The 26,281-nt window shown below is 34.4% G+C and overlaps 2 protein-coding genes across 2 annotated transcripts in view; one reads left to right on the top strand and one right to left on the bottom strand.

Moving 5' to 3' along the window:
- Positions 1–26,281, bottom strand: part of LOC145296814 (COP9 signalosome complex subunit 5-like) — a 77,137-nt gene that overhangs the window by 32,034 nt on the left and 18,822 nt on the right. The window lies entirely within an intron of this gene.
- Positions 276–24,452, top strand: LOC145296626 (serpin B5-like). Its single transcript, XM_080142550.1, is given in 4 exon segments — positions 276–390; positions 23,029–23,402; positions 23,404–23,958; positions 24,001–24,452. Coding segments are annotated over 4 exon segments (1,293 nt in total). The 3' UTR covers positions 24,250–24,452.

The raw sequence follows: 26,281 nt of genomic DNA on the forward strand, positions 1-26,281 counted from the left end.
AGCGGGTTAGGATTATTATATCCTGGTACGCAACAAATTTGCTAAAGATTGGGATTTCAAACACATCACGACAAGTGCAAACTATTCACAATCCAATGTGCTAGTAGAAAGAAATATACAAACTATAAAAAGGACACTAATAAAGTCATTTGAAAGCAACCAAGACCCATATCTAGCAATGTTAGCACTACGGACATTCCCCATTAAAAGATAAATCGTCATCGCCAGCCCAACAATTAATGAAAAGAATGCTTAGGACAAACCTTCCTAACATCATGCATAATAAAACAATGAAAAGGCATGAAGTTGATAAAAAGTCTAAAGAACTACCAACACTAAGCAAAGACGACACTGGTCGTATTCGCTCCCAAGGAAAATGGAACCTGAAAGGTAAAATTGTTAAAAAAAATAAAAGAGCCTCGTTTTTATTTAGCAAAAACAGAACAAGGAAAATATTTAAGGCGTAACAGGTGTCACCTCTTAAAAACAAATGAAAATCCAACACACAAAGTTACATACGACTATGAAAACATATTTAATCAAGAAAATAGTCCAAGACAAGCCGTACCACAAACGGGCACGGAAAAGAGAACAACAACAACAAAAAACTTCACAACGAGAGGAAGAACAATTAGGCTTCCAGCCAGATACAGACACTAAAAAATACATATAAAATAAAAATAAAACTTTTTTATTTTTAGTAAAAAAATTACGTGGTATATCATAGTAGCAAAAACTACTACTCTTTCTTTAGTGTTAATAAAGCTTCTGTTACGTTCACACGTCTGTCTCTCTATTCTCTTGATGTTCTTTCTAACCCTTTACTAATACAGGCCACATAATACAACACAGACTCAGAGAAACTAAATGCCAGCCTCAAAAGATGTCTGCACAAAATACCAACAGTGGAAGAGCTAAACCTAGCTTTTGTAAAGGCCAAGGTATTCAGGAAACTTGATGCCAAGGCAGATACTGATCAGTTCATCTGAGTGAAGAATCATAACTGTTGATCACTTGTAGAATGTCATTCGGATGAATATGCTGGAAGAGTCTACCATTTGGTCTCAATGTCTTACAAGATATCTTCCAAGCAAAAATGGACTAAATCCTAGAAGGCCTAGATAGTGTGGCCAGCATAGCCGACAATGTATTTGGCCAATACAATGAGAACCACGAAAAAACTTGGATGACCTCATGGCTTGAGCCGCTGAAACTCTATTTGCATTCCACAGCAAGAAGTGTTTCATAATGCAGCACAATATATCTTTTTTTTTGGAAACATATACACCTCTACTGGAATGAAACCAAGCCAAGATAAGGTGCATGACATCAAACAAAGGCCAAATACACAAAACAAAGGGGAACTATGATGTTTTCTGGGTATGCTAAATTACCTTCCCTCATATACTCGAAACTTCACTGAAAAGGCTCGCCCTCACCCATTGCTAATCTTCTTAAATCCCATCCACAATGAATTTGGGACCCTGACCATCAAAAGTTCTACAACCAGCTCAAGAAAATGATTACTGATGACACATACCTTTAATACTACGATCAGATTAAATCCACATCACTGGGGTGGATGCCTGGTGGAAGAGCCTGAGAGTGGCACTGATCCAAGATGGCAAACCAGTTGCATTTGGATCCAAAACATTAACTGATACATAAACCAGATTCAGCAACGTTGAATGAGAGATGTTGGCTATTCACCTACCTTTATGGGAAAGCTTTTTCCATCATCACAGGCCATAAACTACTGATTACAATATGTGCTAAAATATTGCATTCAGAACCACACCAGCTACTGCTAATGGCATGATAAACTGTTGCTCGCTACATGCATTTAATATAACACAACTTTGGGGTGACTCTACAGTGTTGGAGTGACAGCAAGGATATGCGATGGCCACTTGTCCAATATACTATGACTCCAAGCTAGCAAGGAATTAATAATTTATCAAACAACAGATGAAATATAGAAACGGAGACAAATCTAATGATTGAAACAACTTTATTGGGTCGTCTTTGTTAATATGTAAGTAACAGGAAAAACGTAAGAGAAGAGCATTAGTAAAGGAATACGTCAATGACAATCTGAACACAGAAAAAAGGTTAGAAAAGCCACATGGTGTTAAAAAAATGTCCCATTAGTAAGGAAGAGAAAAGAGTTAATAACAACAATTTAGTGAACGAGAAGGGATGTTTTAGGAAAGTGTTATTAGCAGGTGCACACATAGTTCATCAAACGAAAGATGTTTGTAAATGTTCATAAACTTGCTTTGTCTGAACCATTTATGGAATTCTTTAAACCATTTGCATGGTTCTACTCATACAATCAGCAGCAGTATCTATTTGACAAGTCAGAAAGAGCATGATCATCGATAAGATAAAAGAAGGAATTACAATTTTTTATTTTCTTAATGACTTACGATTTATCAAGGCTAAAAGCCACTTGAGAATAAATGTTAATGCGATTGATGGATAGTCAGTTGGATGATGAAGAAAGGATTGAAAATGGAATGAAAAAAATTTGATTACTTATGAGGAGAATTTATAACAAGTATTTATTGCGATTGGATTTGAAAACTATCATGTTGTAGTCTGCAGGAGAGCAGTCCCATGGTAATTTTCAACAAAAGTTGCAAAATATGTCTCCTGGTTGTTTTGAATAAGGATGTTCAAAGAAACTCCTATAGAAATGCAATCCATGTCTCAGCTATGAACCTACATCGTGACCATCAAGAGCAAAAATCATATTTGCAATGAACACGTTCATTCAACCAAATCATATCTGCCAACTGAAGATGAAGTCTTTGCTGTCGTCGTTGTCCTTGAAAAAGCAAAACATTTTAAACTTGGATGCAACAACTACAAACCACTTTTAAAAGTTGTAGATAACTGCAAGCAAGAGAACACAGAAAAAAAAACCAAAAAAAAAAAAACGCTCATCTGCTTAATCTAAAGGAAAAACTAATTTTGTATCATCTGCATATTTGGTAGGAAAAACAAATCACCATACACAATATTCAGACGTTCATCTGACTTAAGACATACCCCACCAAAAAACGCTAGGTAACGGATAAGGAAAGGAACAAAGAAATAAAAAAATCATAAAAAGGAACGAATGAAAAATTCTATGATAACTATTATGAGAATGCGTACATGTTATTGCCATTACTTGTTTAGTTTTATTAAATTTGGCTTTAGTTTAAGGTCTTACATAAAATAAATCCTAAGGTTAAGATAGAAAGATAATGAAGACAAATGAAATCGAAGGTAAAAGTATGTAAGGGCACGGATAGAATGCTGTAATCAGTGGAGGCAAATGGACACTATTGCCATTAGTTATCTTTTTCTTTATTGTTGTTTTTTTCACCCCGAACAAAGCAATTAGATATAAGGGGCTACTATTTAGGACAAAATTTGCACTTTGTATGAAACACAAATCACCAGACACCATATTCAGACGTTCATCTGACTTAAGAAATAACCACAAAATACCACACGATATTCACACAACGGCTACTTGTGATGTTCATGATTTTCCTGGTGAAGCAATTGTACAACGTCCATCAGTAATGAGAGACTCCATGACACATACAAATGTCTCATGAAGTTCAAATCACGTCGAAGTCATCATTTTAGTAAAGAATTGAGGTTTTGTCATTTTCATTAACTTCATTTACATTTTTTAAATCAGTTATTGATATTTTCAAGTCAGCAAGAAGGTGACGATGGCTCAGTGGTTAACGACACGGACTGACACACAGAAACACTTTCACTTAGGAACGTTGGCAACCTTCATGTGATCCTTCCTGATATCCTTCTAGAAAAAATTCTTAATAGAAAGATATCAGGGAAACGAATGCCAACAAAATCATCATAAATGATGCTCAACAACAAGAATAACAACAACAGCAGCAAGAAGATAACGATTGCTAAGTGGTTAATGATACAAACTGACAACCTGAGTGTGCCAAGTTCGAATCCAGTTTGTTTCACAGAAACACTTTTACTTAGAATGTTGGCAACCTTCATGTGGTTCCTTCTGTAATTACCCAATGTATTTCTAGAAATAATTCTAACTAGAAAGATATTGGAGAAACGAATGCCAACATTAGATTCATTCAAAATGAATTAATAGTGCTCAACAACAACAGAAAAAGGTATGAACATGTTTGAAGATAAAGATTAAGAAAAAAAGGTTCAATGTTGCTTAGGGTTAGGATGAGTGTGCATGGAACATCCACTCTGGTTGATGTTTTGAATCCAAATATTAGGGAGAAAAAATGTTGATGTTTTGAATCCAAATAGTAGGGGAAAAAACTGTAAATAGTTCAGCAGAATTACATCCCATGCAAATTGTTCTGATTGGATAATAGATCAATTACCTTACATGGAAGCATGAGTTTACATGAAAGAAAATAGTTCATCAATGTATAACTGTTGCATTATAAATAGAAAAGAAAAAAGAAATTTGTTTAGTAACGCTCCTGAAATTTGAGCATCTCTAAAAAAGATGTTGATAAATATAATAATGTAACATCTGAAGATGAAGATTACAAGGAATTTCTCATGATTGATCCACTTTGAAATCTTACCAGAAATTCGTATATTCCTATTTTGTTAGTATACTGCGGTTGAATAAGCACATAATATCAAATTTTCAACTTTTTCTAATTAGGAGAAGCTATTTAGAAAGAAGAGTACCTTATAAGTAAGTTCTCACTTTGTTAACATTTGTATATATTTTGTATTTAGAAAATATTAAATAAACACCTTTTGTTTTATCATTATTATTATTATTATTATTATTATTATTATTATTATTGGCTCACAAGGAGCTTTCACACAGGTCATAAAAGATCTCTCCTTGAAAACAACCTGCGGTGTTCCCTGGAAGCTGGGTGACAACAAGTCTCCCCAGATTTCCAGTACTCTCCACCTCTTTTGAAAACATCTGCAAATAAATTTGCATTATCGTACCAGCCGCTTACCATTGATTTCTCGTTAGCAGCAGCCGCTGGTCGCCACTGAAATCTAAGTGACAATAAGCCTCCCCAAGGTCCCATTTCTCTTCGCATTTTTCCAGTGGAGGTCTGGTCATTGCTCTCTCCTCTGTCTTTCATCCTCCTTGATCCTACTCGGCTATTTGACATCACTCTTTTTGGGGAGCAGAGATGGGGTAATGGGAGGGGATGGGTGAGGGGATAGAGAACTTATAGATATGCAGCTTCAATATTCTTGGTTCCATGTAAAACTTCTTCATGTTTTGCCTCTAAAGCAGTTTGTCTGACCGACGAATGTGGCTCATGTGTATTAGTCTCCATATTCAAGGGTTTCCTTAATATTTCAGCTGTTTTCATTATTGTTATTCGTTGTATCTTTCTAGTCATACCTCTGATTCCAATTTCTCCCATTCTTTTTTCAAAGTTTTTCGGAATTGTTCCTAGTACTCCTATTATTCAGTGGCGTACCTATGTAAAATGACGCCCATGGCAAAGTTTGAATGTGCGCCCCTTCTTAATAATTTATACCTTAGATATACCTAACTACTAATTTTAATTTTTGTCAAGCAATTTTTGCGCCCATGTCAGAGTGGCGCCCATGGCACGGGCCATGCCTGCCATACCCTAGATACGCCACTGCTACTATTATAGGTATTATTTTGATTTTCTTCATCTTCCATATCCCTTTCAACTCTCTGGCTAGCTCTGTATATTTGTTCTGTTTCTCCTTTTCTTTGATATTCACCCTGTGGTAAGCTGGAACAGCAAAGTCTACGATTTGACAGCACTTTTCTTTCTTGTTAATTATTATGACATCCGGTCTTTTTGCTTGGATGGGTTTATCTGCTTGTATGTCCATGTCCCACAGGATTTTGTGATTCTCATTTTCAAGTACTGTTGCCGGCTTATGCTTGTACCATTTGTCTATGCATTCGAGATGCAGTTGTTTGCATGATTCCCAGTGTACTACCCTTCCACTTGGTCATCTCTGTTCTTGTATTCCTTTTGGGTCTGTTTGCTGCATTCACTTACTATATGGTTTATTGTTTCGTCTTCTCAGAGTCTGCATTTGCTGTTTTCTTGTGTTTTGTCGATTTCTGCTTTGATGTGATTGATTTTTATTGAGTTATCTTGCACTGCATTTATTAGGGATTCAGTTTCTCGGTTTACTTATCCTTTTCACATCCATGTTCAAGTGTTTTCATTATTCTCATCTTTGGTCATTTTTATGAATCTTCCATGTAGTAGTTTCTCTTCCCATTTTTCTTTTCTCACCTTATCCTTTGTCTCTCTGTTTTGTTGATTTTTTTTTCAGTGTCTCTTGCTGCCATAATTATCCTTTCAGTGTTTTGCATTATGTATTTTCCTAATTCTTTTTTAGTGTCATTCACACAGTCTTCTATACAAACCAGTCTTCTATCGCCTTCTTTCCTTTTCATGTAGAGTCAGTCAACATCGTCTTTTGGGTGTAGTTCATTGTGCATAGTCACGAGTTTCCTGGCCTTCTGATTGAGCTGTCTGTCTCAGTTCTTCTTTAGTCCACCATATGAACAGTCCAGAGTAGCTTAATAGTGATACTTCCCATGTATTTATACCTTTTATTGTTAATATTATTATATTATAATAATATTATTATTATTTTTATTATTATTACTACCAATACTACAACTATTACGACTACTATTACTTCTTGTGGTAAACACAATACGTTTTTTTGCTAAGTAAATACATACAATATGCCTATTTCACAAAAGCAGTAACCCATACATAATTTCAAACTAAACCCTTTATTTAATCTGCAAGTTTAGACTGTCGTTGTTCGATCAGCCATGTCCGGATATATGTGTTGATTTTTATATTATAAAGAATTCAATTCGAAATTCTGCCTAGGTTCCCGAGTTCAACATAAAGATTCCGAAGTTTGTAAAGTTTTCCCTGAAGAAGTTACATAGGTCGAAACGCTGTGAAAATAACAACCAAGATGCTTTTTTATTATATCATACTTTTTTCTATAGGTGACCCAAATAGGTCACTGGGTATTCTAAGAAAAAGTGATCATTCTGTTAACATTTTTATCAGGGCTATAAATTATTTTGTATATAGGTCACTAATTTCATGGTCTAATAAATATACAGAATTCATTGACCAAATGAGAGCAAGCCAGTCAGTCATATTTGTAAGCAAACAATAAGATATGTTTAAAGTGCAATGTGATCTTTTTATTCTCATATGCAGTAGGTGTACATAATAGCCTAGTGTAGCCTTTGTAAACAATTCCCACAGTTATTCAAATACTAGCAGGACTACATGGCGTTGCCCAGGAAAGTAGTAAGTTCTTTATCAATAGCAATTGATTTCTTACTTTTGTCACATGCAAGGTAAATCTAACTGCAAAAACTGAAATAACTAATCAAAGTAAAATTTACAAAATAAAATTTCAAGTTAAATATTACTTAAGGAGCAGATATGCGAGTAAAGTTTTACAAAAAATAAAAGAATGCAATAATCTGCTCTCTCTCTCTCTTTCTCTCTCTCTCTCTCTCTCTCTCTCTCTCTCTCTCTCTCTCTCTCTCTCTCTCTCTCTGTCCTGAATCTGTAAATATAGCATCAGTATTTTTTTTTCCATTTTCACTCCAAACAAGGCACAGTGCCACTTTGAGGGGACTACTATCAGGGACATAAGTTGCAGGGATACTATGTAGGGAGTTGAGCAGTAAGATGTCTGTTCACATTACACTTGAACTTCTGCATGTCAGTACAGTTGGGGAAACAGGAACCTGTGCAAACCAAAGTCTAGCAGTTCTGGGGAAGAAACTATTGGAGTAGAAAGCTTTCTTACATCTATGGATCTTTACTGTGTAGGGGTGGGATTTTGCTGCTTGTTGGGTTTGTCGGAGGTATTTATGTTGAGTGGGTACAAAGGCTTGTAGTTCACCGGAGCATTCACCATTAAAATACTTGTAAAACAGGCAGAGGGAGGCAACATTTCGTCAATGGGATAGAGGTTGAAGCTTAGATGACAGTTCAGGACTTATCAGGTTGGCAACTCTCTTTTGAGCCCTGTTCAGGAGTGAGAGACTAGTAGCAGATGCACCAGCCCAAATGTGACAATAATTCTCCATACATGGGCGAATAGTATCCTTATAGAGGTACAGGATACTTTCAAGCATAAATAACTTTCTAGCAGGGTAGAGAGAGCCCACCTTCCTCACAGCAGCCATGGCAATGCCCTCGATGTATCTGTTCCAACTCATGTTCCCTGTGAACATTAAGCCAAGGAGTTTGAATGAAGTACTTTCAGGTAATGTATCTTTAGCCATAGCTATTCGTGGTTGAGAAGGTTTCTTATAATTATTAAACGAAACGAATTTAGTCTTGGCAGCATTGAACGTTACCATTCCACTAGAGACTGGAGGTCTTCCTCTAGGGTTTCCACCATTGCCTTAGATATGTGTTCATTTGTTTTCCCCTTGTGCCTGTTATAGAGCGTGGTGTCATCAGCAAAGATATCCATCTCAGAGACTATTTTATCAGGAATAATAAAGGTCTAAGGATCGACCCCTGAGATACACCCGCATTTATATCATATTGTTTAGACATACAACCACAGAGGACAATATTTTGGCGAAAAGAGGGAGGAGGCTAATGGGGCAATAAATTAATGGGTCAGTTCTTTCGTCAGAATTCGTGTAAACTGATACCACAGAAGCAGTTTTCCAGCAGTCAGGAAAACATGATTCGTTAAGGCATTTGTTGAAGTGTTTGAAGAGAACTGGAGCAACCTCAGTGGAGCATTTTTTTCACATGCCTTTGAGGTGTCTAGGTTTTTTATGATATTATGTACTTGAGAAGGGGTGATTTTTAGATCATCCAGTGTGGTTTCTGTCCGCAAAGGAAAATCAGGGAGGGAGTGGTTTGCTGGGTCCAAAGCAGAGTTTGAGGCAATCTGACGGGCAAGCATGTTAGCTTTTTTAGTTGCTGAGCAAACAACCTCATGATTGCTTGATAGTGGGGGAATTGTTGATTGCCCATCATTTACTACAGTGTTGTAGATTTTCCAGAAATCATGAATTCCTAATTTCTGCGCTTCGATGCATTGTCTGGTGGTATATTCTTTCTTAGCTGTCACTACTTCTTTCTTACAATTACGTCTAGCTTCTATAAACTTTTGGATAATTGTGCATAAAACCAGACACTAAGTTTCAAACATGGCAGCAGGTCTGTCAATTGAGGTATGGAAGCTCAAAATGGATACAATACTCTCTTACTTATATATTTGGGCAAAATATAAAAAAAAAATTTTATTAATATATTTTTCTAACATATTTATGTTTTTCTTTTCAAATATAGTTAAGTTTTCTTTTTTAAATGTACTATATTTAAACATACTTTATTTGCATATACTTTATTTAAACCTGTGCCGTCTATTACGATCGTCGCTGATTTAAAAGATATCGTTATAGTTAACTATATTTTACATTTATTTTTTTACTCCCTTATAATAAAAATATATAAAAATACATAAACTTTCTTTATCAATTGATTTTGTGTTTTTTAATTGCATAGAAATATCTAAACAATTTAACAAAATACAAACAAAATTATTTGAAAAAGATATGCGATTAAAAAACACAAAATCAATTGATTAAGAATGTTTATGTATTTTTATATATTTTTATTATAAGGGAGTAAAAAATGAACGTGAAATATAGTTAACTATAAACATGTTTTTTTAAATCAGCGACGATCGTAATAAACTGCGCAGGTTTACATGAAGTATATGGTAAATAAAGTATATTTAAATATAATACATTAAAAAAAGAAAACGTAACTATATTAAAAAAAAGAAGTAACTGTGTAATAAAAAAATATATTAGCAAAAATATTGAAGAATAGCGGACGTATTGTATCCATTTTGTGCTTCCATAACTCAATTGACAGACCAGCCGCCATGTTTGAATCTTAGGGTCTGGTTTTATGAACCATTACTAACTTTTTCTTTTTGTACTGGACTTATGCCGGATAAATCTGTGCTATGCATGCTGCCTCTGACTAATGGCAGCTACACAAGTAGAATTAAATCATTTGGGAGAGTAGGGTTTGCTAAAGAACTTCTGTGTGGGAACATGCGCTTCAACTGCTGCTTTGAACCATTTAGTGCTCTTATTTATGCACTGTTCTGCAGGAAGAGAAAAGATATTTCCTCATAGGGCATCTCTGATGTGATCTCTAACAGCATTCCAGTCAGACTTATTGTAGTACCTTGTCGTTTGGAGCAATGACTCTTCAACTTGGGATTGAGAGTTTAGAGTAATGTCTATCATTATTACCACATGATCAGCATTCTCGAGTGAGCAATGGGCATTTCTTACACAATCCTCATGAACTGTTGTCAGAAATAGATCCAGAAGTGAGGCTTGCTGGTCCTGACTATATGGGAGTTGGGTCAGGAATGTTACAGTCTGTGTCAAGGAATGGGATATAGATAAGTTATGGATGATGGCCATTAAACTCAACAAATACATGTATTTGGGCACTAGTGTCAAGAGAGAATGCTACATCTATACTCTCATAGACATGATTGATTAGAGTACAGTCCTGGGTCGAATGAGATCGATAAAGAAAATATAGGTAGCTAATATTATGTTGAAAAGTTAGTTTAAAGCACATGAAGGCCTGGTCATCTGATTCTAGTTTAGGTTGCTTAGTTATGGGGAAGGTGTTGTAAATATAGACTCCAAGTCCGTGCATGTGTCTGTCAGAGTCCTTACGACAAAATGGAAGATAATCAGACATATTAAAGATGTTAGAGGGGATGGAGAAGTGTAGGTTAGTTTCACTTAGTGCTAAGATATACGTCGAGTTTGCTAGGAGAAATGATTCTACATCATCTAAGTTAGTTCACGGATATTTGTATGTGTGTGTCTGGTTTGATCGTTATTTTGGATTGAGCTGTCATTTCATTTTATTTTGTAGTTTCAGTTTAGGGTGAGAGGTGCGAGACAAAGCAGATGTGCATAGCCACCATCATGCAACATAAGTAGACCATCAGCCGACTCCTCATCCACAGGAATGTGACCTCAGGAATGCCCACCAGAGATGAGTGCAAGGTCCCTTTCCATGCATGACATGGCATTACAAACTTCCTAATGTTATACAACTGATGATAGAGAAACCTCCCCAAGCACTACCAAAGAGTTAGGGCTCCTGTACTGTCATTCAGAAACAACGGCCAGCAACTGTCAAGCCAGTACCCTCAAACCTGTCTGACAAGAGTGGTTCAGTCCAATCATGGTAAACAAGCACCCCCAAAATGCCAAGGTTCAGGGGAAGGGAATGAGGTGGATGTGAGGGATGGCATTCAGTGCTCTAGTTAGGAAGCAAGGCAAAGCACTGGGCATCTCAGATGAGTCCCTGTGATCACACCTCTGCTCCTGGCTAATGGGCAAAGAAGGAGTATGGAAGCTGGGCAATAAGCAGAGCCTATCTACTCCTTAACTGTTTAGGTTTGCAAACTGGTGATTTGATCGAGTCATCAGCTCCAGGAAGATTGTCAACCAGGACTGAGGAGGCCTCTCTTCCATCAGCACTAAGAGGGTTTTCCCCACACCTGGTTTCAAAGCCAGATATTTCTACACCCCCACATATGTAGTTAGGATTAATCGAGTTAGCACAAAGATAATTACTATCTGCTTTAAGGTTACACTCCTCAGAATAGAATTAAGATTGGAAGATGTGATTATTCACGATTGGAGTGGAAACACAGGTAGGGGTATGCATGAGTATGGGTGTAGATTTAAGGTTAATATCTTGAGTTCAGTGAGGATTAAATATAGTCTGAGGATTAATAAATACACTGGAAAAATTATAGTATAAATGCTAGAGTATGATTCGGAATGAGCTTCAGATGTTAGTTTCCATGTAAAATCACCTGTACCTAAGTGAAAGAGATATAGAGTTGCTACTTAATATAGATCACTGAGTATAAGTACAGAATATGGCTAATAAGTATCTATCTTATAGTTAAGCTACAGAATATAGATATAAGTTATAAGATAGATAACTATAGATGCTTAGTATAGATTTTTAAAAGTCAGCCATCTAGAGTTAAGGACCGGCAGCTAAAACCCCTCTTCCAATGTATGTACAAAATATGCCGGTAAATTAATTCTTATTTTAGTTACAAACATATTAATAACAAGTGAATAATTCCTTTGCATCTATTAAAAGTACTAGAATTTTTTTCTTTCTTTTTTTTATTATCAGTTATTAAGATTAAGCCTCCCCTTCTTTGCCTATAAAAATTAAATTTGCATATGTGATTATATTTTCCTTTCTTTATCATTATCAATTATGATTAAGCCTCCCTGTCTTTCCTCATGAAATAAATTTGCATATGTGATCATTGAAGCCAACACCATATATCTATGTTTACTTTTACAATATAGATGACAACAATATAAGCCCAGAATATAGAATCTATCCATATAAATAAGAATATAAGTAAATGCATATGAATTAGTATGGTATGACTTTTTTACTTGACTTGATTCTGTTCTTGGAATTGTTTCTACTGTTCTGTCTAGAGTCAGGTACTCATAGGTGGGCCATGTGAAGGTTGCCAACATCAATGACAGTGAAAATGTTTTGGCAAAACCAACAAAATTCGAATTTCGAACAATCCACATTGGTTTCCACTTCACCATTATTACCTTTCATTTGTCCACACTGGCTTGTTGCATTTGCATAGACATATTACATTTTTGGGGATTTGGAACAATTTTCATTAAGAGAGCTCCTGAACAGAAGTTCTGGAGTCCTTCGGTAATGCATCTGGCTTGAGAATTCTATGTCCAAAACTGATTTTGTTGACCCAGTTTTATGGGATTTTCTAAGTCCACACTGGCTTATTATATTCACATGTATGTGTTACTTTTTTGAGGGTCTGAAACAATACTCATTGGTTGAAAATATTTTGAGTTCACACGTTTCTGTGAAAACTTCCTTGTTTTGGGGAATGAGGAAGAAAGCGAAATGGAGAAGAAAAGATTATAGCAATTAGAGACATTTGTTTTTTTAGCATTAATAGAAATCACTTTGCGATTAAGTTGCCACAAGATAACTAGTAGCTGGTTTTGCTTCAAAACGTTCGCTACTTAAAATACTGAAAACATTGATTTAAAATAGCAAACATTTCATTCATAACTTTACATAATGAAATGATCTTTATCAGTTATTCATATAGATAGACTAGCGAGGGGGGGGGGGCTTGCCAGGTCGTAAAATATGCTTACATATATTTTAATCCATGTAGATTTTGTATTTATTATTACAGAGCCGATTTTCTATTAAATATCTAATATTTAGTAGTGATTTCAAAGGTTAAAAAAAAAAAAATGACTTGGGTACCATCAACTAGAATCAAAACTAAAATATTTAGCGTCCCTACTGATGCAGCTATCGAGAGATAGGTAAGAAAGAATTAATGTTAAATGACTTGAAGAAATGAATTGAATTTGAGCATGCGCAGAAAGAAATAAAAATATGCCAGCAAGTTGAAATGAACAGTTTGCATTTCAACTTGCTGATATATGTCTGTACGGACTATTCATTCATCAAAAAGATATGCCAGCAAGTTGAAATGAATAGTTTGCATTTCAACTTGCTGATATATGTCTGTACGGACTATTCATTCATGAAAAAAATATGCCAGCAAGTTGAAATGAACAGTCTGCATTTCAACTTGCTGATATATGTCTGTACGGGCTATTCATTCATCAAAAACAAAGATTTTACTCGTTATAAACAATCCTTGGTGTATGATCACTATTTCCTGTTAATTTCAATGTTATGTTAAGTAGTTTAAGAGTATATCGGTTAAATATTTACAGACAGACACACAGACACACACAGCATCTACTGTTTTATTTATGTAGAAGACAATTATTAACACTTTCATAATTATATTTATAACCTTTGCACATTCATCACTAATATTGTTTTTATATAATAGACGAACAATGCTAGATAGTTGTATTGGTATAATATAAATAAAAAAATCTACTTCTATTATATAAAACGAACTTTGTCTCTCTGTGTGTGAGTTCATTCCCTATGAACTCCGAAACGGCTGGACCAATTTTTATGAAATGTCATACAAATGTACTGTATGTATCTGGCAATGTTCTTAGATAGGTTTTGTATCGAAATGACTGCGATAAATACAGATAATCAAAAAATCTGATGACAGAAGGAACAGGCGATTTTGACCAAAGTTACAGCCTAACATCACAAGTACATTTGAGAAGTTTATTACCACACAAGCAGAAAGGCCTGATATATAAATCCAAGAGTAGATTCTTTGATATGACGGGCCACGTTCAAAATGAATATTTCTGTTTAGAGCACAACTGAACCATGATACTTGACTTTTGCATTTTAAACTTTAATTCTATAAAACCAGCAGTAGGTTTTCTAATGCACTGCAAACTACAATGTAATGTGGACTAAGTCACTGCAGGAAGGCATGTGAGGCTTCCTCTTGATGCACCGTGATAGGTCCACAACTAGAGTAGGTAATCAATCGATTTGATTGAAAAATGAGCGATTTCACCGATTTTGATGTCAATAAAACATGGGAGTGGGAAACATTCGTTGATCATCATTCAACGTCGAGTCTCCCTTCTAGTATATGTAAAAATTAACAACGATTTTAGACCTTAAAATAATACATAAATAATAAAATTCAGTGCATGAAAGACTCCATATATATAAATAGAAAATCCTTGGGATGTGTGTGAATATATATATATATATATATATATATATATATATATATATATATATATATATATATATATATATATATATATATATATTTAGGTTGGTGAGAAAATTTCAAGAATAATCAATCTGTATAGTTGGTTGCTTTGTTTTATGGGATATCAACTATTTTCAGATTATTTAATGCCGAATTCAGAAAATTTGGAAAATAGTTTTATGCTTCAAGTTCTTTACATCTTCAAATATTTATTCACTCTGTTTGGTTTGGTTGTTTTGTTCTATGGTTTATTAACCATTTTCGAGTTATTTAATACTGAATTTGATAATTTTTAGAAAAAAGATTTTATGCTTCAAGATGTTTATATCTCCAAATATTTATTTATGATGTTTGGTTTGATTGTTTTGTAGAAAGAAAATTGGTGTTTTTGTTTTGAGCCATGATTTTGCAAAGAGAAAAGCAAAAAAAAACAAAAACAATAACATTAATACTTAGTACATTTTAGATCAGGAAGTCAGTATCTTCAGGCAGCCTGATCTAATATCACTGGAAATTATTATATTGGGAAAAGTGATATCAAAAGGAATAAGAAAGTCGACCTATAAAAAAATTAATTAAATTCTATACATGATAAACAACGAATTTGGAGACAAAGCCAGATAGATATACAGTCATTGGTAACAAATTGTCATAATGATCTTTTAAAAAGCGTTTTTGTATGAGTTTTTTTTTTTTACAAGGAAATCGCCACTTATCAAGGCTCAACCGAAGGCTACTCGAGGATAAGGGTTACTAAATATAAGGTGGTAGTATAGTAATCGTTAATGATGTAGATTGGGTAGAATTTGGATTATTTAAGGGGACAGATCAACAAGAACTTTTTACATTGACGGCTACAATGTTGTAGTCGGCAGGGAAGCAGGCCAATGGAATAGTGTTCCACAGGTGGGAAGTTCTAGGAAAGAAGCTTTGTTCATGGAATCTGTGTTCAGATTTAGGTACAGATAGAGAGTGGGGGAAATTGTTGATAGTAATTGTAGCTAGTCGAATGTTTTTTGTGAAAGTTTGGCAAGGAGAAACCATAGATTGGAACTCAGACAAGTACTTGCCATGAAAATAACAATAGAGCAGAGACAGGCTTGCAAAGTCTCTTCTGTGGAAAAGGGGTTGCAGGGAAGAGAAAAGGGCATCACCTACTAGGTTTCGAAGTTGGTTTTGAACTTCTGTCAAGGCAAGATAAGGATCGGCGAGTAGCTCCTGCCCAGATGTGGCAACAGTATTCTATTTTAGGACATACTTGGCTCTTATACAGATAGAGGGTTGCAGTGAGATACCTACTGGAATGGTAGAATGATCCAACCATTCTTCCAGCGATCTTGGCAACAGATTTGATGCATGTGTTCCATTTCAAACCAGGAGTGAAAGCCAGTCGCAGAAGCTTGTCAATACATGGTGCTTCTCCAAGATGTGACTCGTTAATATGATGGATAGCATTAACTGCCATTAGTTAATCTTTGGGGGAATCACTCAATGCATTGTCTTAAACCCTCATCCATCATACATATGAATAAATATTATGCATTTGTTTAGAAAAGCTTTTTACAGGAGGATTCTTATTTACTTGTTTCTATAAGAAGGCCTAGTTAGACACAATGTCAGTTTTTAATGTGGAGCAAAATTCAGCTCAGAAGGGTCACTCTGCATCAGGACAAAAATTAAAACTGCCTCAGTTTAGAAGGATTTCTTCTTCACATATTGAATACAGAAAATATAAAGTGTAGTATCAGAACAGTTACTACATTTTGCTCCTAACTAAAAGAAAACAAGAGTCTTAGAAAGCAATGGATATGATATTGGTTGGGTCAATGATTGTCAGTTATGGTCACTGTCACAATGTCTGATATATCTAATCTAATATGTAAAGTCGGTTAGAGTTTTTGACGTTAGACCTAATAAACCGATATTTGATTCTGACTAGTGAGGCACTTAGGTAAATTTTTAGTCTGTGTTCTTGAAATAAAATAACAAAAAAATTATTCCAATTGGTGTCAGTGATTGCATATTCTATCCCATCAGATTTTTCTTTTAGTAAAAGAAAATTCCAAAATTCTAGGTATACACTGTAATTTTCCTTCGCTAATCTGCTATGTTCAAAACAAAACTAAATTAAATTAAATATAGCACATATTATTCACTTTTAAGATGCCAGAGGTTTAACAGAATTCTGACTTAAAATTAAGGCGGGTTACGTTATTGTGATGACTAGGGGTATTCACTGCAACATATATATTATAAATAAGAAAAAAAAAACAGAGAATGGAGTTAAAAAGAAAATAAATGTATCGTAAACAAAAAGGTAAATGTAACAAAAACTATTTACAGTAAACAGGATGGTCTAAGGGAGATAATAAAGGTTTTTGTTCTAGCAATATGCCATGAATTAAAAGTACTTAAATAATATTCAAAGATATATTTTCTTTGGTCAATATCAAGATTCAGAAAAATCTATGTTTACCAAAATGTTGTCTGTTGTGGTTTGTTTGAAGAATGGTTTATTAGTCTTGACGTTCAGTGTGCTTATTTACGACCAAATTTCATTCATTTATTGTTATTTGGCTGGAGTAAGATTCTAGCAAGAAGGTTGTCCCAACTTTGCATCCCTTTCAATTTGGTGTATGAATCAATAACTTTGTCCAGTATCACGAGTGAGATGGTGGCGGTACAGCGGCAGCGGTGGTGGCGCAGTAATTTTAATAGCTGGTGTCGCTGGTGAGGGGTTAACAGCTGTTGGCTGGTGAGCTGTGGTGAATTGGGGGTGCCGGTGGTGGAAGAGAGGCTTGCTGTCCAGTATCACAAGTGAGATGGCGGTGGTGTGGCATAGTAATTTCAGTAGCTGGTGTCGCTGACGAGGGGTTAACTGCTGCTGGCTGCTGATGGAGCGAGATTCACAGCTTGCCACATAGGGGTCGATCTGCTTGCTTGACGAAAAAGATGACATTTTTATACTCACGATGTGGACATAGTAGTAGACAAAAGATGGTTTTTATCATTGGTTAGCGTTTTCGCTTTTTATTTGTGTTTGTTTTTTGTGTTTTAATGTAGTGTAGGAGTCGTCTGTTTGGTGTTTGTATACATGTGTTATATTGATTTAAAGCTAAGAAAGTTGTGAATGTGTTCTAGTAGATGTTGTACTGTTGCAGTGTTTCGTGAAATAATTATTTGTGTTTATATGCTGCTGGAGTTCATCTGCTGTGATGTTTGTGTCTCGTATTTTGATTTTTCTTTTGATGTGTGGCTTCCTCTGGCGGTTTTCTTTGTTGAAGTGTGGTGTGACTTATTCCGTTGATGTGTGTATATAAAAAAATGGGCTTTGATGTTGTCGTGTGTAGTTAGTGTCTTCATTTACGTTGTATCAACGAACGGGCTTTGTCTTAGTGTCGCCATTATTATCATTATTACTGCTCCTGCTGGTTTCTGGTTTATTCGTGTAAATACGGAGGGATATGCGATATAACACTCCTTATCAATAATTTCTACCAGCAGATACTGGTCTTTAAGGTTGGAAAACTGGCATTATGTTTTCTTTCGACTTGAACTTTGCCTTAGGCTTAGAAATAAACTAGCTTGGGTGCCTAGCATTCCCCGGGTGTTTAGAGATGTGTGTTCAGCATAAAAAAAAAATTAAAAAAAGAAAATAAATAAATAAAAAGTGGTAGTAGGCAGGTAGGCTCAAACCCGTTACTGTGAAGGAGGAAAATAATGTGGAAAAAAAACTGACGTCTTTGCTGTTGCATCCATTGTTATCAAAACGATATCAATCTCATGAAAATCCGTCGCCTTAGGCATACATACATACATACATACATACATACATTTAAACAGACAGGTGAGATTTATATCATAGATAAGAAATCTGCGTTAACCATAATATAATATTTATTACTATTTATGTGTATTTTGTGACTGGACAACGCCGGTTGGTCTGCTAGTTATTATATATTTTTATATTATCTTTAAAAAATCAACTTCTTACATACTAAGCACAATGTTTCAAGCAAACTACAACACTCTTCTATTTACTTTCATGGCTCACTCATAGCTCTCTATCTATGGCCAGAGCAACATGTGTTCATTCCACCCATGTATGGAATTTAGGATGAGATCTTGGCCTTTTCCTGGCACGTCCTTCAAAGCATTCTGTTCTGTGGCTTTTCAGACCGACTTAGTATAACATAAAACTCATTAAAGTAATACAAAATATGCATGCATTAACGTTTTTTTTGTTGTTGTTTATACAATTTTATTTATGATGTATGAGAATTTAACAGGATATGTTGAGTGATGCCCAAAAGAAGAAATAATGGCATTAAGTGCCATTCATCATATTTGATGCATGGCCATTGTTCAGAACATGGTGCTTATATTAATATAAACAAATAAAAGTCTATGCGGATTCTGCTTTCCACTTCTTGCAACTTTGTGTTGATAAATACTGCACAATTCAAGCACTATCACTAACTTGTTGAAGAAATGAAGAGCGTTTACTTATTTTTACCAAATCTTTTTTACGGCTGCTTTATATGGACCTCAGGTGAGCCAATATTAAGAGATATTTCATATGTAACTTCTGATAAAAACTTAAATACAATCTATATATGAGTACGTTCATACGACAGCAGCATGTTCGTTTTTGTTTTGTTTTTTTGTTTGTTTACAGAATTAAAAAAGAAGTTCAATATTTGACTTTAGCCATTACATTACTTTACATTTGACTGTTTGTTTTTTGTTATTTTGTTTTTTTCACTAATGCGTCATCTGTTATCAAGGCTCAGGGATCATTCAAGGATAAGGGTTAAAAATACTGTCCACTGAATGATGATCGCTGCAATGAGAGGACCAGAAACAGTGGGTAATAGGCAATAAATTTCTTAAGAGGAATTTACTATCTAAGAGAACATCTTTACAAGTATTTGTTAACATTAGACTTGAAGACGATCATATCGTAGTTGGCTAGAAAGCAGCCTTGCAGTTTTTGTTCCACATATAGGATGTTCTAGGAAAGAAACTTTATTTATAGAAGCTCCATTTGGTTTTTGGTACAGAGAGAGAAAGAAAAGTTCTTTGTAATTGGTATCCTGAGTTATCTCTTTTAAGGAGAAATTATTCTAGACTAGAGTTTGTAAAAAAAAAAACTCATTGACCTCCCTTGACAATGTGGCACCTGCATGCTAGCAAAGGGTCACGAGGCAGGTCAGTTTATTTTGAGTGCAAGTCGGTTAACGGAGCCCACTTTCCTACACATACACCTTAAAATAAATAGGGACGCACAGGCGTTTTTCTAGTCAGTCCACAGTTTAGAGTCCACAGTTCAAGTTCGACAGTCTACAGTCTAGAGTCTGTTGCAATTCCGAGAAGATGGAAGACTTCTCATGGGAGTGGCAACAGATGGGGATGGATGGCAGTATAGATAGTAGAATTCCCACCTTCCTTCTAAGGATGATGCAGAAACAGGGATAAAGTTCCAATTATCCTGGAATGAGACTTGCATCTGTTTTTATGCAGGAGAGAGATTTTGTTCTAGATGCGCCAACGTCGATGACACAGCAAGAGATGTGAAGAAGATATGAAAAGTATGTTCTGCTTCATTTTTATAAACTCCTCAAAAGGACTGATGTGCCGCAGAGTGAACAGTGGCACAATATAAACAGACACCCTTTCCCCCCATGCAACATACATCCTTCCTCCACCTTCTAAAAATTGTTAGGAATAAAAAAAAAGAAAAGAAAAATATAACAAAAACAAACCAGAAAATAAGTTTATCAGCAGAACAATGGTATAGGAAGTTGTTCACCAATGTGCACTAAAAGAACTAAAATAGGATTGTTAATCATTGTGTGGCAGTGAACAGGAACAAAGAACCAAATAATGGAGGTCAATATGTTTAGAATTAGTTAACAGACAGTTTGGAGAATGGCAGTGTGTTTTGTGACAGTTTATGACAGATAGGTACAGTTTATGGGCAGTCTTGTGTTTGCAACGTTTGAGGACAGTTTTAAGTTGAGAAGTTACAAATTTGGTACAGTTGAATGCAGGTCGAGATGAGATGATGGCAACTGGCAAACACAACTCCAACAGAAGACATAGATGTAGACATCGCGTTTGGAGAGTTGGTTTCCGTGAAGATGTCGCACGCACAGCCCCAGAGCCTCACTGACATCAACAGAATGTATTTTTTATGCTTTCCTTTGAGTTCTTATATTTTTTATACTTGTGAACACGTGCTCGTCCTCATCTGTAATCAGAATTCACAGAGAAAATGTGGAGGCTGTAACTTGCTGTTGGGTGACAATGGATCTAAGTCATTAGTGTCTTGGTTATTAGTGTCCCGGGCATAAGTGTCCCAGTCAAAAGTGTCCTAGGTCTTTAGTGTACTTTTTCATTTGTGTACCGGTAAGATCTGTTTTGTTGAGGTTTTGACCTCACTTTAGACAGACCAGTGACACCCCAGCCTGAAATAAAGAGTTCATTATTTAGTAATGTAATCTTACATGTAACTCTAGCAGGTACTTTTTTTCATTTTGACGTTAATATAACCTATATTCAATATAACTTGCATTGCTTGAAAGCTTGATATGGAATATGTTCAAATTGTGTTTGCACATACTTTTTTTTATTTTGACGAAGATATAAATTTTATTGGTTGAAAGTTTGGCATGGAATCGTTTTAAACTGTATTTGCATGTACTTTTTGACGGCGATATAACGTATTATAAATTTTAATTTTAATTGTAATAAATGAGACTGCTTCCTCTTATATTTTTTATTCTTAGCAAAACAGCGGTAGTTGATATGAATTGTTTATTTCAGGCTGGGGTGTCACTGTTCTGTCCTAAGATGGAGTCAAAACCACAACAAAACAGACATTACTGGTACATAAATGAAAAGGTACATTAAAACCTAGAACACTTAAGACCTAGAACACTTATGCCCGGGACATTAATAACAATAGTTATTGCATCTGATTTGTAACCAACCAAACACAGTGGCTATTGTCACCAGATAGCCATCAGATTCTGGTCAGATGGATCTCTGAGCTTGCTAGTTAACCCTTAGTAAATCTTGTCTAAATGGACACCTGAGCATATCAACACACTGGATGGTTATTGGATATTATGTGTGCTGTGGTGATAGAGATTTCTGTTAGACATCACCCTTTAGCATTGGGGTAGAGTCCAAGACGGTATTTGAAATCAATACATATTTCTGACCGATCTATGGTATTCAATTGGTGATTTATAAAAATATATTTTTAAAAAACTTTTTTTGTCATGTAACATTTTTGTCATGTAACTTTTTTTTTTGGGGGGGGGGATCATGTAATGTTTTTACTAATTTATGAATTAATTCTACAAAGTAATCGCAAAACACTTTAAGCAATTAGTGAAAGTAGCATGGTTAACTCATATCAAGTATTAATTAATGATATCCACAATAAGCTTTGTTAAGCTGAATGTTATGTTTAGGTGAATGTTTGAAAATGTCTACATATTACTTTGAATATTTTTCAAATAAATCGAGGCAAAGTACATTATTTTATTATTAGTTTATGGTGTAACAATAACAAATAAAAATTAGTTAATTAAAATAAAATTTTGACTTGTCAACTGAAATGTTATTTAGGTCAGGCTTTTAAAATTCGATTGACGTAATTTTATATATTAGATATATTTTAAATATGTTTTTCTTTTGACAATATAATTAATTTCTCCACATTCGAAAACATGAAAATTTGTTCTAAAGATCCCATAAGCTTAAGCTTTAAATTTTATACATATTTTAGAATCCAAATTACTTAATTGATTTGATGAAAATAAGGATTCTATACATAAAGTTAAGTAGCATTATGTCTTGATTTAAATTTTTGTAAGGGAACATAAAAGTGGTTCAAAACTGTTCTGTTTGGGGCAAAAAGTTTCACCATCCTATATTCTTATTATTGTTGCGTATGTAACATATTCTCTTTAAATTCTTTAGGCACATGTTTACAACATCTTTCGTACATCACAAATAATTGTTCATCATGTCTACTTGGTCTTCAGAAAATTTTCCCTTCCAGCTTCTTTCTCAGTCTTCCACCTCTAATATATCGGCTATATTTACTAGAAGCATATTGATAATGTTGATCGCTTTAAGATTATTTATTTATTTATTTATTTTATTTATCTTTATTTTTTGCAGTTCAATCTGAAGACATATTCTCGACTTTGGCCTCTTCTGTCAATTCTTTTGGTTATTCCCTTTACAACAAAGTCAAAACTGAAACAGATGGAAACTTTGTCATCTCCCCATTTAATACGGTAACCTTGTTGTACATGCTCTATGTTGGATGCACTGGGAAAACATCAAAACAGCTGCGTGACAAACTGCTCATAAGAGTTCAGAAAAGTTTTATACCGCCTATATTACATTCTTATCTGATTATGTTGAGCAATGTTCAATCGAAAAACGATGTTGAATACGCATATTTGATATTTATAAATAGCTTGTTAAAATATAATAAAGATTTTTCAGACATGCTGGTGCATTCCATTTTTTTCAGGTATATCTCCAAATAACTTCATGAACGAAACAAAATGGATCAACAACATAGTTCACATAAAAACGAATCGTAAGTTAAAATATGTAATTGCTCAAGGTCAAATAACCAATCATTCGGCTGTGCTATTGACAGATGTGCTATATTTCGCCGGAAGCTGGGTTAATCCTTTTGTGAAAGAAAAAACAAAAGCTGAAATGTTTTATTTGAAACGGAACGAAATAACAAAAGTTATGACAATGCAGTTATCAGCTAGATTTAACCAATTCAATGGAGATAGATTTAAAGTCATAGAATTGCCATTTGAAAATCTATTTAGTCTGTATGTCATTCTTCCCAAAGAGGGTGTTGACATAAAACAGTTTGAGAAAGAATTATCTTATTTATCTGTGGAAAATATTGCACATAATATTGGTTTTGTGAACAGTTCAGTGACAGTAAAGCTTCCCAAATTTGATATGTCTACGCGGGTTGGAATACACGCACAGCTGAAAGCACTGGGCATAACAGACATTTTTAAACCAAGTCAGAATGATTTTTCACAGATGTTTCATGGACCCATGAAAATAAGAGTTGATAAAGTCGTTCAGAAAACAAAGAGTTGATAAAGTCGTTCAGAAAACAAAGAGTTGATAAAGTCGTTCAGAAAACAAAGAGTTGATAAAGTCGTTCAAAAAACAAAGGTGAAAATAGAAGAGGACAGTACCAAATACAGCAACGATGGTGGAAGCTCTGAGTTTAAGAATTTGTTTCATGTAAACCGTCCATTTCTTTTCCTTATTGTTGATAAACAGTCGAAAATGATTTTATTAATGGGAAGAATTACTGATCCAAGCATGCGATATTATTATGGAGGAATATAAACAAAAATATCTCCACTGTGTAAAACAGTATTTCTTACACAGAGCTCCTTGGAACCTTAAGGTTCCACAAAAGATCCCTAAGAACATGTGAGATAATCTAATACACTTTTGACTTTTTATTTAATGCCATATATATTGGTGTTGGGACGATTAATTGGAATCGGAATTGGGAATTGGAAAAATCGGAAGATTTTGGGGTATCAGAATCGGTATCAGAAAAATTGATGCCTATTTTTCGATGCCAAAACAGTTCTTTTAATTGTCTTTTTTTATTTGATTTTGTTTAAACCAAAATCTTCCCTTGCAGGTAATAATGATAAAATAATAAATATTTATTGATTTTAAATTAAAGCTAAAATCGATTGATCCTCTTCCACAAATGTATTTTGACGTTTAGGAAAATATCTGAAAATTTAGCATGTGGTTTTACAAAAATCGGGGGGAAATAGCAATCTTATAGTTAAATAATTAGAGATTTATAAAGAATTGGAATCAGAATTGGAATCGGTAATTGTATCGGAATCAGAAATTTAGCTTGGAATCGGTAATTGTATCGGAATTGGGAAAAATATTGGAATCGTTCCATCACTAATATATATATATATATATATATATATATATATATATATATATATATATATATATATATATATATATATACTAAGCATGCAGTCATATTATTGGTTATTGCAATAATACAATATAGACATCATCATATCTAACCTGTTATATAATTAAAAATATTAAAAGGATCCATCTGGAATTTAGTAATGGAGAAGAAGAAGAAGAAGAAGAAGAAGAAGAAGAAGAAGAAGAAGATTCAGTGCTTCTGCATTTACTTACTCGTGATTTCCATGAAGTTGGCTCAGGCTCGCTTGGCAGCTGACGAAAATAACCGTTAAAGGTCAGCCGAGTGTTCCTCAATTTTTAACTGACTTTTAGACTATTTTTCGCTAATACTAATCTGGGAAGACTACTTTTTTATAATTTGGAAGGAATAAAAAATTTACTTTAATCGTGCAGATTAGATTTAGGTTAGGGTTGGGTTAGATACATTTTTTTAATTTTATATATTGTATTCCCATGTTTTTCCTGTTTATTGTTATAATTTTCTTGTAGCGGTTTAATATTTCTGCAATCGGACACTTCCGATTATTCCTGTCAACAACTGAGCACACTCGAGAAACTTCATGGAAATCGTGGGTTGGTAAATGCAGAAGTACCAAAGATTCATTTAGAATTGCCACAATAGCCATTACTAATCATTTCTACTGATAGAAACCATTGGCGTTTTCTAGAGTAATGTTTCTCAACCAAGTTTTCCAGAAATCTAAGGTTCCACACCAAAGATCCATGCAGATTCCGGAAGTATAAGTATGATGTTAATGCACTTTTGACTTTTTTATTCAATTTCATATACCTTATATTACTAAGCACGCACAATATATTCTTGATCATCCTTATGTTAGTAGTGATGGGACGATTCCAATATGATTCCAGATTTTGATACAATTACTGATTTCATACACAATTTCCGATTCCGATTCCAATTCTTTCTAGATCACTAAATATTTAACTATAGAGTTGTTATTTTACCTGATTACTGTAAAAAGCGTGTACAATGTGCAGATATTTTCTCAAACGTAAAAATACACTTGGGGGGTGGGTGATTTTAGTTTTACTGGTAGCTTTAAATTAATAAATATTTATTATTTTATAATTATTACCAACAATGGAAGATTTTATTTTAAAGAACATCTACTAAAAAACACAATTAAAAGAATCGCTTTTGGCATTGGAAAATAGGCACAAATTTTTCCAATATCAATTCCAATACCCTACCCCCAAGTTCTGATTTTCCTGATTCCCGATTAATTGTCCCAACACCAAATGTTATAATATTGACATCATCATATTTAGCCTCTTATGTTATAAATAATGTAACACTTATTGAGAATATATTTACTGACATCTGTATGATACCAATGGGAAACCGTCTTCACTATTCAGTAGATAAGACCTGTAAGTAACT

The sequence above is a fragment of the Euprymna scolopes genome, chromosome 17 (genome assembly GCF_053919585.1).
Source record: "Euprymna scolopes isolate OS-2025 chromosome 17, ASM5391958v1, whole genome shotgun sequence".
NCBI lineage: Eukaryota > Metazoa > Mollusca > Cephalopoda > Sepiida > Sepiolidae > Euprymna > Euprymna scolopes.